The sequence below is a fragment of the Cryptomeria japonica genome, chromosome 2 (genome assembly GCF_030272615.1).
Source record: "Cryptomeria japonica chromosome 2, Sugi_1.0, whole genome shotgun sequence".
Taxonomy (NCBI): domain Eukaryota; kingdom Viridiplantae; phylum Streptophyta; class Pinopsida; order Cupressales; family Cupressaceae; genus Cryptomeria; species Cryptomeria japonica.
The window spans coordinates 155,482,327-155,497,117 of record NC_081406.1 but is presented as its reverse complement, the minus strand read 5'-3'; the positions used below and the strand labels follow the sequence as shown (position 1 = coordinate 155,497,117).

The 14,791-nt window shown below is 34.3% G+C and overlaps 1 protein-coding gene across 1 annotated transcript in view; it reads right to left on the bottom strand.

Moving 5' to 3' along the window:
* LOC131070563 (uncharacterized) overlaps window positions 1-5,335 on the bottom strand; it is a 161,724-nt gene extending 156,389 nt beyond the window's left edge. The window contains exons 1-2 of the mRNA XM_058006132.2: window positions 4,893-5,335; window positions 4,581-4,660 (exon numbers count right to left, since the gene is read on the bottom strand). Of these exons, the coding sequence (XP_057862115.1) occupies window positions 4,581-4,660; window positions 4,893-5,010 (198 nt within the window). The 5' untranslated portion in view covers window positions 5,011-5,335. The remainder of the gene's footprint in view (window positions 1-4,580; window positions 4,661-4,892) is intronic.
* Window positions 5,336-14,791: the final 9,456 nt, after the last annotated feature.

The following is a 14,791-nucleotide window of genomic DNA, read 5'->3' as shown; positions in this document are numbered from 1 at the left end:
GTGGTGCTATGGTTTGTATGCCTTCATTGCCATCTCTGTTCCTAGAGAGGGCTTCAAGGCACCAAGTGGAGATTGGCTTCATGTGGCCGAGTTTACTCCACCTCTGCATCCCTTTCTTCTCTTGAGTGTCGGCTGCAACAAAGGGGATAGAAGAGCTGAAGCACAGATAGGGTGTACCTTTCTGAAGGAGTATCTGAGGGACCAAGAGCAAGAACAACGAGTGGTGAACAAGTCTGGGCAAGTACCAACAAGGAAGAAATTGAAGTTCGACAAGGGAGATTATTGGGTGACATGGCCAATGAAGGAAGAGGAAAGCAAATAAGAACAGTACGAAAGTAGCTTCTTTCGTATATTTTGTTTATACACATAGAGTAGACTGGTGAGATTCGATGGATAGAAAGATACAGGACTAGTGGATTTGAGGTTTTTTGAAGTGTTTACTATTTCACAGACTGTGAAAATCAGACTTATACTCCTATACTGTATATTTTTTGTTTCAATATAAATATAAACAAATACTTTTCACTGATAAAAAAAAGTGAAACACAGCAACACTCTTTGCCCTACCACTCTTAAATCAATAAATGCTAGCCTAGTTGGGACCTGTTGATGTGTTTTTTATGACTACGTCGAACACAAAATAAAGTTGCCTAATAGTCACTTCATTCTCTCTTGATCAAAGTACGATTGTATGCTAAGATTGTCATGAGTTCAAACAATCAACTCCAAGGTTCCTTTTGCGATGGACGTGACTTAGTTGGCGGATGTGATATGCTGGTAATCCAAGGGGACTTACGTTTGAATCATTCTTTCACCTCTTTGTTGTGGCTAGAACTTCATCATTGGATATAGCAATTATGCAATGCTTCTGCTTCAAACGAACTAAAACGAACTAAAAATAAAGGGGAAAGGGTTAGAAGGATCTAGATCTACTCTAGATCTACTCCTAAGGGCAATGATATCAATAGATAATGCTTTAGTGGACAAATCCCAAATAAACCAAGCTCTACTTCACCAAGACTAACTACAACTCCACAAGAACCGGTGCAATCTTCTGAGGATGTTGAAGGATTTTCAAATTGAGAAAGTGCATTTGAATACCCAACATGACGCAATCCAAACAACTATACTCAATCGAACTTAGCACAAATTTGGGGGTTCAGACTAACTTTACACTACAACTTACAATTAGCAAGATGCAAAAGGTATGAACCATGGAAATTCATCAAACACCATTACATTCTCCATTGAAATCAAAGCACTATACTACTTCTACTCTAAGTGAGGAAGGTGAAACCATGCAAGTTTCGGAAAATAACTTAAGTGGACACCATCAGAGAACAATGTTTCACTGTTATTATCTCAAAACTTATCGCAAAAATTTCATAAAAGCCTCCTTCCCTTTACAAATGAGGGGGGTCAGCCCTTTAAATAGGCTTCATGCCTTGGCTACATGCAAAACCCTAATTAGGGTTTTCCCCTAAAAGATTCCCCACACATGATGCAACAAGGTGGGAATCAGCAATAAATGCCCATAGTGCCCATAATTAATTCCAACCCATTACAACCGGTATCGAAAATGCATTAAATGTGCCATTCTTTACTAAATTCGCTCAACATGCACTAAATATTTCTCCATGCACAAATCACCCCATCATGCCATAAATGCACCATCATCTCCACATGCGACGGCTGCATGCAAAAGGAATCCACCATAATGCCTTAAATGTGACAGCAGAATGCGAAAGATGCTCTGTTAATTCTTCATGCGTTGACCCTGTTGCCACTTGGCGAGAAACCCCTGGAGAGAGAAAACTTTATCTGGGAAGAATTTTCTTGAGATTTTGAATTTTCCTTGCCCTAGAGAAGATTTTTCGTCAATTCTGCACATTTCCTAAATTTTAGGAAAATTTTCAAATTAGGGTTCCAGGGTCCAAGAGAGAAAATTCTCTCACGAATCCAAATCTATCATAATTTTGAAATTCAAATGATTTTTTATGCCCAAAAATGGATTTTTCAAAAGTTTTCCCAAGGGAAATTTTCTTGTTCAGTTCATCCTTGATTTCAAATTTCCATGCCTTGGAATTCAATCTTCAAACTTGGGCGCTGGAATGACCCTATGGAGGGATTTTCTTTGGAATTTTGAAATTTTCCTCCCAGATCATGTTTCTGCATTTTCTACTTGTCCTGGAGGAATTCTAGAAAATTAGACTTTCCTTCCTTGATGTCATTTTGGCGCGCATTCTTTTCCTGGAGCACATTTTCTCCATGGTGAAGAAATTTATGATTTTGAAGTTTTCCATGCCTTTGTCATTTTAGCACTCTTCTTTGTGTATGGGCACTAATTCCATGTAGAGGAGGAAATTTGATGTTTTGCACTTTTCCTTAACCACCTCAATTTGGCGCCCTCCTTGGGACATGGACGCCATTTTGCTATGTTGAAGGAATTCCATTGCTCTTGGATTTTCCATATCTTATCCATTTTGGTGCCCTATCCAAGACTTGGGCGCTATTTCACCTATGCCAAGGAATTTGGCATTTTGTCAACTTTCCATGAGCAACCCACTTTGGCGCCCTTATACCTGCTTGGGCGCTAAATTCACTTGATGAAGGAATTTTGCAACTTTTGGATTTTCCATGACTTAGTCATTTTAGCGCCCTAGTCAAAGACCTGGGCGCTAATTCCACTAGGTCAAGGAATTCTTCAAATTTCACCTTTTCCAAGGCACCATGGATTTGGCACCCTTTCCTTGACTTAGCCATTTTGGGAGTTGAAGTGGATTTCTCTGCCGGACTTAGTCAATTTTTCAATGCTTTCCACTTCTCAAATGATTCCCAGACTTAGCCAATTTTTTTATCAATAGCTTGCTTTTTCGAATTTCCCGGATTTAGAAATGATCAGGAATACTCAGTCTTCAGTGTCTGCCTATGAAGAACCTACCAAAAACAAACTTTCCAAAAATAGTAAGTGTTTCAAAATGTTAGAGTTAGGGCAAAATAGGATGCAAAGACGCTTACTAAAAATAGAAACTTACTAAACATAGTAAGTTTGATTTTTGGCAAAATTAGACCGATCCGGGAGGCAGTGAAATCCCTATAAAAAATAGGAACTTTCTAAACTCAAAATTCGCTCAAATTTCACGGGTAGGTTCCTTAAAGAGTATTGATTCCAATGCAACATTCAGTTTTTCCAAAAACCTAAAGGAAAGGCCTCAAATTCAGGTCTGAAGGGCAAAACCCTAAAACGGACAAAACATGCTCCAAACTTAGCCAAATTTGCTCAAACGACTTGCAAACTTGATCAAATCAACCCCCAAACACCTGCAAACTGACGAGACTGCCGCGAAGAGACCCAACAAACAAAAGCCAAAAGACCGAGAGGGCCTAAAAAGTAGGGGGTCCCCATTTGCAATGGGGCGATGTGTGAAAACGTCACAACAGGACCCTGCTCCAATCGCCCTACCAGATTATGTATAAGAATGCGCTGTTTATGACAGGCAAGTAAAGATTACATACAAGTTAGTGGCAATCATGCATAAACAGTTGTGTTTTGGTTTATGCAAAGCTATATCAGTTTCATTATTTTGGAGTGCAGAGTCCCGTGTAAGGAAATACTGCTCCTAATTTTTATGGTGCAGGTGACCCCGTGGAAGATAAAATCCCAGCATCTCTGGATTTTAGAGTAGAGGAGCTTCCGTTTTAGGAACAAAAAATCCAGTTTGTGCTATTGATGGAGAGCAAGGAGTTTTATGGTTCTGTTGAAAATCATGAGGTATACTTTTGTGACAAATGGCAGCATAGTTGTGGTTTATTTTTTAATTATAATATTTTTCAGTATCTTTTTATAGATTTCGTAAAAAAATTCTTAAAAATGCTCCTACATTTTCATTGTGTCATCTGCTGGGAAGACTTTCAAATGCCCCCCATTGAGGCGACTAGGTTAATTTCCTGTTAGTGTTCTTTATGTTATCAAGTTTTGAACAATAGACTTATATTTTGTTTCAATGGTGATTATTTAAGCACTGCTCACTGCATGAACCGTAGGTAGATGAAGGATGTGCATTGCTTTCATGATGCCTGGTAATCGTGTTTTAGGGAATTTTATCACAGATAACGCTGGAGGCTTCAGTCCGTCTACCAGCATGTTTGCTTTCTCTGACTGTTTATTTTCTTCTGCATCATAACATATGAACCCAAGCTAATCCTTAAGAACATAAACCAATGATCTTGCAACAAAATCAAGACCAATTATCACAACCCTCCATCTAGTTCAACTTCTCACCACCTACCACAACCCTGTTTAGTTCACCTTCTCAACTTCTACCAATTGATTGTTCATCGATTCAATATTTTAGACCAGTTTTCCAACAATGTTTATATAATATCAAAGCTATAAGTAACTTTGTCCTAACATTAATAATCAGTCCTAACATTAATAATCAGGACAAAAGGCGCCATTGCAGAACTCTACCCTACAGCTGCCCTACTAAACCTGAACACTGCTTTATACAGATTAAAAATAATAATCACAAGGCATGGTAGCATTAACAAACCCCTGTGAATATCATGACTATACTAACCTCACCACCATCATCCAGCACAAAAACTTCCCCGTGCTCAAATGGAGACATGGTCCCAGCATCTGTATTCAAATATGGATCTGCAAAAAACACAACCAAATCTAAATGCCTGCTTAAACTTCAAATCCACATTTGTGGGTACTCACGTCGAGACTATGAATTACAGCAAAAAATTTGATAGGTGTATCCATTTTAATGTAGGCAATCACAAAAAGATTAATAACTTCCCAAAAAAAGTTGATGGGTGTGCCCAATTTGTTATAATTAATCACAATGAGGCTATAATTTGCAGAAACAAATTGATGGGTGTACCTATTTTAATTGAGGTAACACGAAGTCCGCATGCCTTCAAGATAACTCCAATGCTGGAAGCTGTAACACCTTTTCCCAGCCCACTCACCACACCACCAGAGACCAATACATACTTCATTTTTAGTTTTTCACTTGTTTTCTAGCAATTTGTACTGTATCTGCAGCACCTGTTTCTAGCAAATTGCACGGTATATTTGCAGTACCGAATCAATTTAAATATCGGGGCAAGGATGTTTCTTGATTTAGGAAAAAATCTCCATTCGTACTTTTCATGAAGCCAACAGTAATCTCTGATTTGAAATTTGATTCGGTGTAGCGTTTTTTCCAATCCATGTGGAAATGTAACTATTTGCAGTGTTTTCCATTTAGTCACAACTATCTGAATTAGTGACTCTATGATTGATGAGAGATGAGGCCTTTTTTTAATACCGTATGTTCAATAAAACTTAATTTAATAAGGGACACCCTGTATTCAAAAGTACAAGCAATTTTCAGGAAAAGTAGTTTATTGTTTTACTTTGGCACTAATGTCCAAGATTTGTATCGGCAAAAATTGCATGCCCATTTCCTCCTTTTCATATTTAATACTTCGATTAGAGTGTTTTTTAAAATAATAAGTAAATCTGGTTTAATTTAGTTTATGATATTATTATTATTATATTTTGATTTTATTAGTACTTGCATTTTATTTTTTTTAATAGTTAAGATGCATGATTTTTAAGTTTTTAAATTATAGTTTTTCAATTTAATAATATAAAAAATTTGATAATAAATCTACACTTTTTGTAAGTGAAAATATTTTGATGCAAATTAATTGATTATTAATTAATTGATATTTTGATGCAAATTAATTGATTTTTAATTAATTGTGAAAATATTGGTAGTTACCATAGATAACAAAACTTTTACTTTTTAAATAATTTATAAATAGCATTATTCTCACCTAATTTAATAGTATTAAATTTTTATAACATAACAACATTAAAACAATAGAATAATAACATAATATAATATAAAACATTATTAATATAGTCATAAAAATTATAAAATAGTAATATAATATTTAAAATAAAAATATTCTAATAATTAAAGTACTAATATTGATAATAATATTAAGTCAACAATATAATACATTAGTAATTAGAATAATAAAAAATAATAATCTAATAATTTTGACATTAACAGTATAAAATTAACAATTTTTATAATACAAATAAAATATAAGATTAGATTATGCTTAATGTAAGATAATACAAACTAATAATATTTTAAAAAAAATAATACAATGAATATCCAAAAAATAATATAATGAATATTAATACAATCTAATATAAAAAAAAATTGTTCTCACTTTTGCTACAACAAATATTTAAATTTTCTTTACTACTATTCAGGTATAATTTATGATCTATTCACAAATCACATTCTCAAATAAATATTAAATTTTAGAAAAGTTATAGTATTCTTAATTGAAAAAAATTAAATAAATTGATTTTAATTTAATTAATTGTATGATTAATTTAGTTAATCTCTTCTATTTGCTAATTGTTTGAAAAAAAACATAGTCCATTACTATACAAATAGGAGTAGGTCCAATTAGGGTTAGAACTATGATTCAATTAGTGTTTAATTAAAGTTATAAAATAAATTTTTGAGTTAGGGTTAAATTATGGTTATAGTTCAAACATGGTTAGGGTAAGGATTTAATTAGAACAAGGGTTAGGTAAAGTTAAAAATTGGAGTTAAGGTTAAGGATCAATTGTACTTTAAAAAAAATCATTTAGTGCTAGGGTTAAATTATTGTTAAGATTCAAAGAGGTTTGGAATACAATTCATTTAAGATTAGAGTTATAATTGAAATTAGAGACATGACTTTTATTAGAGTTAAAATAGGGTTAGGGTAAGTGTTAAGATTAGTGCTCAATTTAGGTTAGGGATTATTATGTGTTAAATTTAGGATTCAATTAATTTATAATTAACATTCAATTAGTATTATAGTTAGGGTTCAAATAAGATTACAACTTAATTAGAGTTAGGATTCAATTAAAGTTATGTTACAAAATTATTAATCTCTTCTATTTCTAATTAATTGCAAAAAAAACATACTCAATTACTATTATTTGTTTTCTTAATTGTTGGGATTTAGTCAATTACATCATGTTCATTATTTCACTTAAAAAATCACTATATTATTATATTTTAATTAATATTAAATTCTTATTATGATATAGTCCACATGAGTATTGGAGTTGACTTGGATCATGGGTTTGATCCCTATTGATCTTAGGTTTACATTCCTAGAGGACTAGCTCAAGGTAAGCCGTAATTAACATTAAATTCTTATTAATATTTTTTGTATTTTGATGGAGATAGACATAATAGAGACACTTTCAATCGCTCATAATTAAAAATACTAGATTGACATAATTACGAAGTTAGAAGTTAATTGTAAGTCGTAATTAACATTAAATTATTATTAAGATATGATTGTATTATTGTGTTTTAATATTTTTTGTATTGTGATGGAGACAGACATAATAGAGACACTTTCAATCACTCGTAATTAATAATACTAGATTGAGATAATTACGAAGTTAATTGTAAGCCATAATTAACATTAAATTATTATTAAGATATGATTGTATTATTGTGTTTTAATATTTTTTTTATATTTCCATTAAACTCTTTGTAAAAGGCAAAAACTTTTAGTATCAAATTATTATTATCATATTATTATATTTTTATATTTCTATTAAACGCTTGACAATAGCAAAAAAATTTATTAAGACTACATTATTATTATTACATTATAATATTTTTATATTTTTATTTTATATTTGTTCTTATCCTTATCCATAAGAAAAAAGTCTATCATAATTAATAATATTAGATTGAGACAATTATGAAGTTAATTGTATGATGGAGATAGACATAATAGAGACACTTTCAATCACTCATAATTAATAATACTAGATTGAGATAATTACGAAGTTAACTGTATTATGGAGAGAGACAAAATTGATTATCACTTAAACTGAGAGCCAGTGGTAGTTGAGAGGTGGAAGTGAAGATATAATTAGCATTAGATAATTAAAAATTATATAATACCAATAGAGCATTGGTTTTTTAGATTTAAATTTGGCTAATTTGACTGCAAATATAATTTTCTTCATGTGCATGACTACTTGTTTCATTCCCTTTGTCAATACGCGAGTTTACAAAGGTTAGTGATGATTATTCATAGTTTTTTCTAACCTTGAAATTATTAATTGTAATTGGCTAACCTGAATTAAATATTATTTAATTGAAATAATTGAAATAATTGTAGATTTAAAAATAATTATTAATTAGGATTACAATCATTATATAACTGATTAAAATATGTATAGATATTTAATACTTATTTTGAATTTTGAAATAAAAATTGACAAGTTAGAATGATATTTTATATATGTTGAAACCTTATAATTAAATAATTATATATTTTAAATATTCTATAAAGTTATAATTTTATTCTAATTATAAATCAATTTTAACTCTAATCTACAAAATTAAATCTTACATATATTAATTATACATGTGACTTGAATTTAGTTTATGAAGTAGAGAATGATTCCACAATTCTATAATCAAAGAGTGTTTAAAAACAAGAGATCCAACTTTCAATCATTTTCTTAACATCTTCCTATTAGACCTAAGGAATGTTGAATTTCATGAGAATCCACTGTTTAGTCTCTCTTGCATAGGTATATTCAATCAAAATGTGATTGATTCTTTATTCACTTTTCTTGTGCAACATGCATCTATTAGCTAGCTAGAAGCCCCTTCTTTTCAAGTTTTCAATGATTAAATTTTTCGTTTAGCCAACACTCGACCAAAAGAAGCTAATTTTGAGAATGTCAATTTTCTCTTGATTTTACTCTAATTGAATTTAGGGTTCTCATAATCATCCATCAACTGAAATCTTGATTCGATAATGTAGTTTCCAATGAGACCAGTCATCTAAATTAGGCTCTCCTTCCTGAATCTACCAATGAACTTATATGGTTGCCAATGGTCTTGATTATTTTTACAATAATAGCTATGTTGGATATGTCATTTAGATCAATAAAAAGATTCCAATAAGTATGGCCATCATTTTTATTCCAATAATCTTTTACCAATCATTCATTCTTATTTTCATTTCTTCTTTATTTTGATAACAAAGAGGGCGTATTTGAAGAGGGAACTTAAAATCCAAGCAACTCCCATAATATTTGACCTAGTCACCTTTATCTAAATTATATTTGGCACCCTTAATTAGGGTTTGTTTAGATTAATTAAGTTGTTCCAAATGGTTCATCTAGTTGGGAGCTACTTCCTTTGGAGGAATACGTACCCTTCTTGGTTATTTAGGTAATTACCTTTCATTGTACTAGTCCACTCATTATTTGAATTAATCAATATCCATCTTATTTTTTTCATTAATACTCTATTCATTTATTTTACTTTCCAAACGACCAACCCTCCTTTATATTTAGGGTTTCAAATTCTTTTTCCATGCAACAAGTGAGATTATATATTTTTCATTTGTCCCTGACCATAAGAATCTTCTCTAAATTTGTTTACTTTTATCTATAAAACTATTAGGAATATTGAAGAGAGATAGAAGGTACATAGGGGTACTTTGGAGAGAAGCTTTAATTGGTTGAAGTTTCCCAACTTGACTTAAGAGGATCCCTTTCTAGGTTGCCAACATTTTTTTAATTCTTTCAATAAGGTTATTTCAAGTAGCATTATAAACTTTGTCTTGAGGTAAAGGTGTACCTAAATAGGTAGCAAAAAATGGTAGCATTTTGTATTTTAGAGTCCAAACAAATATATTTTTTAATGTTTGAGTAATTTTGAAGAAGAATGTTTAACTTTTTTTTAGTTTTATTTTTATCCTAACACATTAGAATGTTATGCCATAATACATTTCCATTCAATAGCTCCTACAATGGTAGCTTTCCCCAATAATATTGTGTCATAAAAAAATTGTTAACATGATTTCAGATTAAGAAAAGATGCTAATCTAATACTTTTGATTTCCTTTTCTTATGCTAACATATATGTTCCCACTCATAAAAATCATTATTATGAATATGTAAGGGAATAGAGGGTTTCATTACCTTAAGCCTCTAGAAGCTTTGAACTGACCCCGAGGGATACCATTTATGAGGATCAAGAAGGTAGGGGTAGTGAAACAATTTTCCATGAGCTTCAATATTTTCTCCTTGAATCCAAACATCCTTAAGACTTTGGATAAGATTTCCTAGGACACTTTGGAGATGTCAATCTCTAAAACCACGCTTTCCTTTTTTATTTTTCCCATCACATGGAGAGTTTCATGAATTATTATTATGGCATTGATAAGTTGTCTTCCTAGGACAAATCAATTTCGGTTTGGATGTATATTTTTTTATTAGAAGGGTTGAATTGTCAAAATCAATACTTTTGGGAGACTTCTATATATGGTATTATAAAAACTTATCTTCCTAAGTCATTTTATTGGTTCCAACTCTTTTAGGGATTAACAAAAGAAAAGTATGATTAAACTCCTTCAAAATGTCTGTTTAGTCCTTCAGGTGTCAGTTTGAATTACACTATACATAAACGATACACAAACAATATTCATAAAGTAATTAACAGATCACCATAAAATCATATAGGCCAAAAAAGATGTCTTTATTGCACTCAGTAATGGATACATAGTCAACCTCCTTCTTCCCGATACAATGCCAAATTATATACTACTCGGTTGGTTGGCGGGAATGCCAACTTGCAAAACTACCAACTACCTTCGAAAAAGTACCCATTACATGCCAGATTATGCTAACAATTATTTTTTTATTTAATGATGACATAATTGTCATCTACATCACCCACCCCCCCCCCCCCCAAAAAAAAAAAAAAAAAAGAAGTCGTCTTCCAAACGACTACAAAAAATGGGGCTAAACAGAAAACTATTGTTGAGAGGTGGGATGAGAGGATGTCCCTGGAGTGGTGGTGGAATCTGAAGCCTAACACTGAAGTTGTTGAAGTTGTGTCGTGCGAAGCCATAGGTCACGCTCGACCACCAATTGACGCTAGCAGGCTTTCTTCACCATGTGTGTTGCCTCCAGTAGATCCTTGCCTTTATGTTCCACTTGGCTTGTCAAGGCTACCACCTTATCCTCCAGTGTTGTTATCTGAACACTCTACTCTGACACACAAGTCACCTGGGAGGCAATTGTCTCCTCTAGCTCAACTCGGATTTGTTTCTTCATGGTAGTAAGTTCTCCACATTTGTCTAACTCCTACTAGAGTATAGCAGCCACTTCCTTCGCAATGACTTGTTCTACCTGGGCCTGCCTCATTTGGAAAAATAGTTACCTGTAGGAACTTTCCATACCCTGGAAGGTAAGTCCCAGTGCTCCCTGGTCCTACATGATGTTCCCCTACCGCAAAGTGGTGAACATCTGCTCAGTCTTTGCCCAGCCTTGTTAGGTGAAGTGTCAATCGAAATCCTCCTAGCACCCTCTCCTCATAAACTCTAGCAGCTTCCCAGCCTCTAGAACGGCTCCTGCATCTACTCATAGAGCCATGTTAGCAATACCTTGTGCTACATGGGTAAACCCCTCCAACTCTATCATGAACCATCGGATGGACCCTACTGGATCCTGTAGGTCGGACCACAAAATATGAAGGTCCATATTTGCATCATCCCCCATTGGAGGTGGCTCTGTATCAGGCAACCTACGATCCCCAGACTCATTACTCTCATCCTCCAAATGAATCACATCATGTACGTTCTCTTTTTCCTGTCCACCTATGCTCGACTCCTACCCAATGCTCCCAACTGCTTCCTCCATGATCTGACCAACTACCATGGTGTGTGGCAAAGGGGGTGGAGGTACATGTGGTGCCAGTCCAAACTGGTCTAGCCAATTATCCAAGGATATGTCCACATCTGACCCGTGGCCTATCTCCTTCGTCAGCAAGACATCCAGTACGTCTGGCTCTTGTACTAGCCCACCATTTGTAGGGGTCTTCCCCTATACGGTACCTTTGACAACATCTTCCTGTACTACCCCGCTAGTTAAAGGGGTCATGACCATAGGTGTCTACAGGTGTATGGCTCCTTCAGCCAAGTGAACTACCCCTCCAATTGCCAATGCAACCTACGGAAGGGATACGCGTACTCATGTTGGTGGTGTCCCTTCAGGTAGTTTCTTGAATAATACGCCTACAGATGTGGCTTCCCCATGGGACATGGCAACTATAAGTGAATGTGGGGTACCAGGTGAGCCGAAGGGGACAATTTTGGGGCCATAAATTTGACCCGTGCTACCATTTTCTCTCGTGTCACCTCCTTCCATGTGTGTGCTTCCCCTTTTGTCGTGGCCCCTTCCTCGTCCTCACCTCCTCATGCATGGGCTTTGACACCTTCAACCTCCTCGACCTCCTTCAAGGCGTTGTCATGAGGTGTCATCCTGAACCCTTCATCACCACTTTGGCTTTCCAAATCCTTGGTGTCCTCTTTTTCGGTGTCTGTATCCTCATCTGAAGTTTCTTCTTCCTCCACCTCCCGTCTCCTTTTCTTCTTGGTCGGTTGGTTGGTCTCACTTCTGAGGGTGTCCTGATGGACCCAACAATATTGTGTTGCTTGTTCTGTTGAACCCTATTCTGTAGCTGAAATTTACCCCACTTCTTTGAAGGTACCTGTGTACGTACGACCTCCGAGAAAATGGCAATTGCATGGTGGCACATAGAATGTTTTATGTTTTAGTGACAGGAAGTCATGAATTCGGTCAGAAAGTAAATGGGACCAATTGTACACCTTACCCATATTGATGTCATTCATGAGAGCTATCATGTAAATTGCAATGTCGAAAGCCTGACTTGCTCCTATAAGCCTGCTTTTGATGAGGTCCATCAGACACAACCAATATGCATTGGCAATGAAGGAACACTTCAACCCCCTGCTATTGCTACTACTCCACAAACTGTTCCATTCTGTAGTGGTCAAGTCACTAGGACAAACCAACTTTAGCAGGTGATGCTCTACAAAACGGGAGATTGTTAGACAAAAACCTATGGTTGTATAATACATAAGGATCACAAGAAACAAAGAGAAATGTTAGTGTTAATCAACCAAAGACTAATCTAAGCAGGCATACCAAGAGAGACACTAAAAACATAATGAAGCATTTAACTATGAAAATAAATGCAAGAAGACATCTCCAAATGCCTTACACCATGCTTGTAGCTCCTCCTCCCTTGTTCCTCTCCTCTCCAAGTTCCAAATTAGTGTAGCTCTCTGCAGCCTTTTGCACTATGGATGCCTTATGGAGGTTCAAGATAGAAATGCTTTAACTATGCTATGCAAGTGTAAAACAAACTAGTTATGATATGCTATGAAATGAACTAAGATTTATTTTAATCCAAAATGACAATATATTAGTGATTTATGCTAAATGCTCTTCTCTAAAATTGGTTATAAGTTAAATGCATACAAGTTTTTAGGATCTGGATTATGAAGAAATGAGCTCTATTTATAGGAAAAATGGAGCAATGGATGGTTGAGATTGAGTAATCTCAACAAGGGTCGAGATTGAATGGTTTATGATCTATGTGAGGACTTTCAATCCAATCCCAGGATGACAAATGTCAACATGAGATGGGTTGAGAGGAGAGGGAATAAGCATTAAATGCTTGACATGACCTGAGGGTTAACTTGAGAGGTAAGGTTAATGTTGAGTTGAGTGAATAAATTCATCATTCAAAGAATAATGTTTTTATCCAATGGATAAACTCTTGTGCAAGAGTTACTGAGGATAGCCATGATGGTCAAAGCAATAAATGCTTGAGAAGACACATGGGTCACATGAGGGTTGAGTTAGGGGTCAAAGTACCTAACCATGGGTGCAAGTGGATTTAACCATAAATGGTCATGTAAGAGCCATTAGTGGTTTGGAAGACTTTAGAGGTTAGCTTCTTGGACACATAAAGCATTAAATGCTTTTCAAAGACTTTGGAGTCTTTGAGAAGTGACTCCAAGTTGCTTAGGAATGTGACAATAATTAGGGGATGGATTAGGCTAATTAGGAAGGGGTTTAGAAGAATCTAGAAGGGGATTTGGATTGCAAGTGGGTTTGGTGGGTGAGGGAAAATAGGATTTTTATTAAAATAAAATTCATTTATTTCAACAAATAGGTGCAAGTTGCATTTTATTAGGAGAATGCAAGTGGGTTTGGGATTTAATGATTTAAATAAATGTTTATTTAATTTATTTAAAAGAGGAAAGGGGATTAAATGAAATAAATAGGATTTATTCATTTAATTGATTGTGAATTTGGTTTAAATGAACGAATTAAAATAAATTGAATAATTTATTTAATTAATAGGAGAATGTTTGAAGAAGAATTAATTAAATATTAATTTAATTAACTGATGGATAGTGGATTTTTAATCAAATAAATAGAAAATATTCATTTAATTAAAATGGACAGATTTACGTGACTACAACAGGAATTCATTTCTTTCTCTTGTGAGCTTAGTTGGCTTCGTAGTTGATTCCTCTCAATTCAGAATACTAAAGACTTGCTGAAAGTCAGATGGCTTGAATGAAATGGTAATGGTGCAACCCTCGTACTACACAATGGACTTCTAACTGCGGGAATCATACCCCGCCACCCTAGTTCACAAGACTAGCTTGAATTCCTTAATATTGAATAGGGGCATTTGGATTGCATGGGCTACTTCTACCTTCCTAAGCGAGTTCCTCAAATCATAATCTGTCTGTGTTTCGTCCCACCAATTGTGGCACTTGCATCATATCACACTTTCAAATGTCAGGGTATCAACATTCACTTTCTCATAGTTGTGTTGCACCTTCG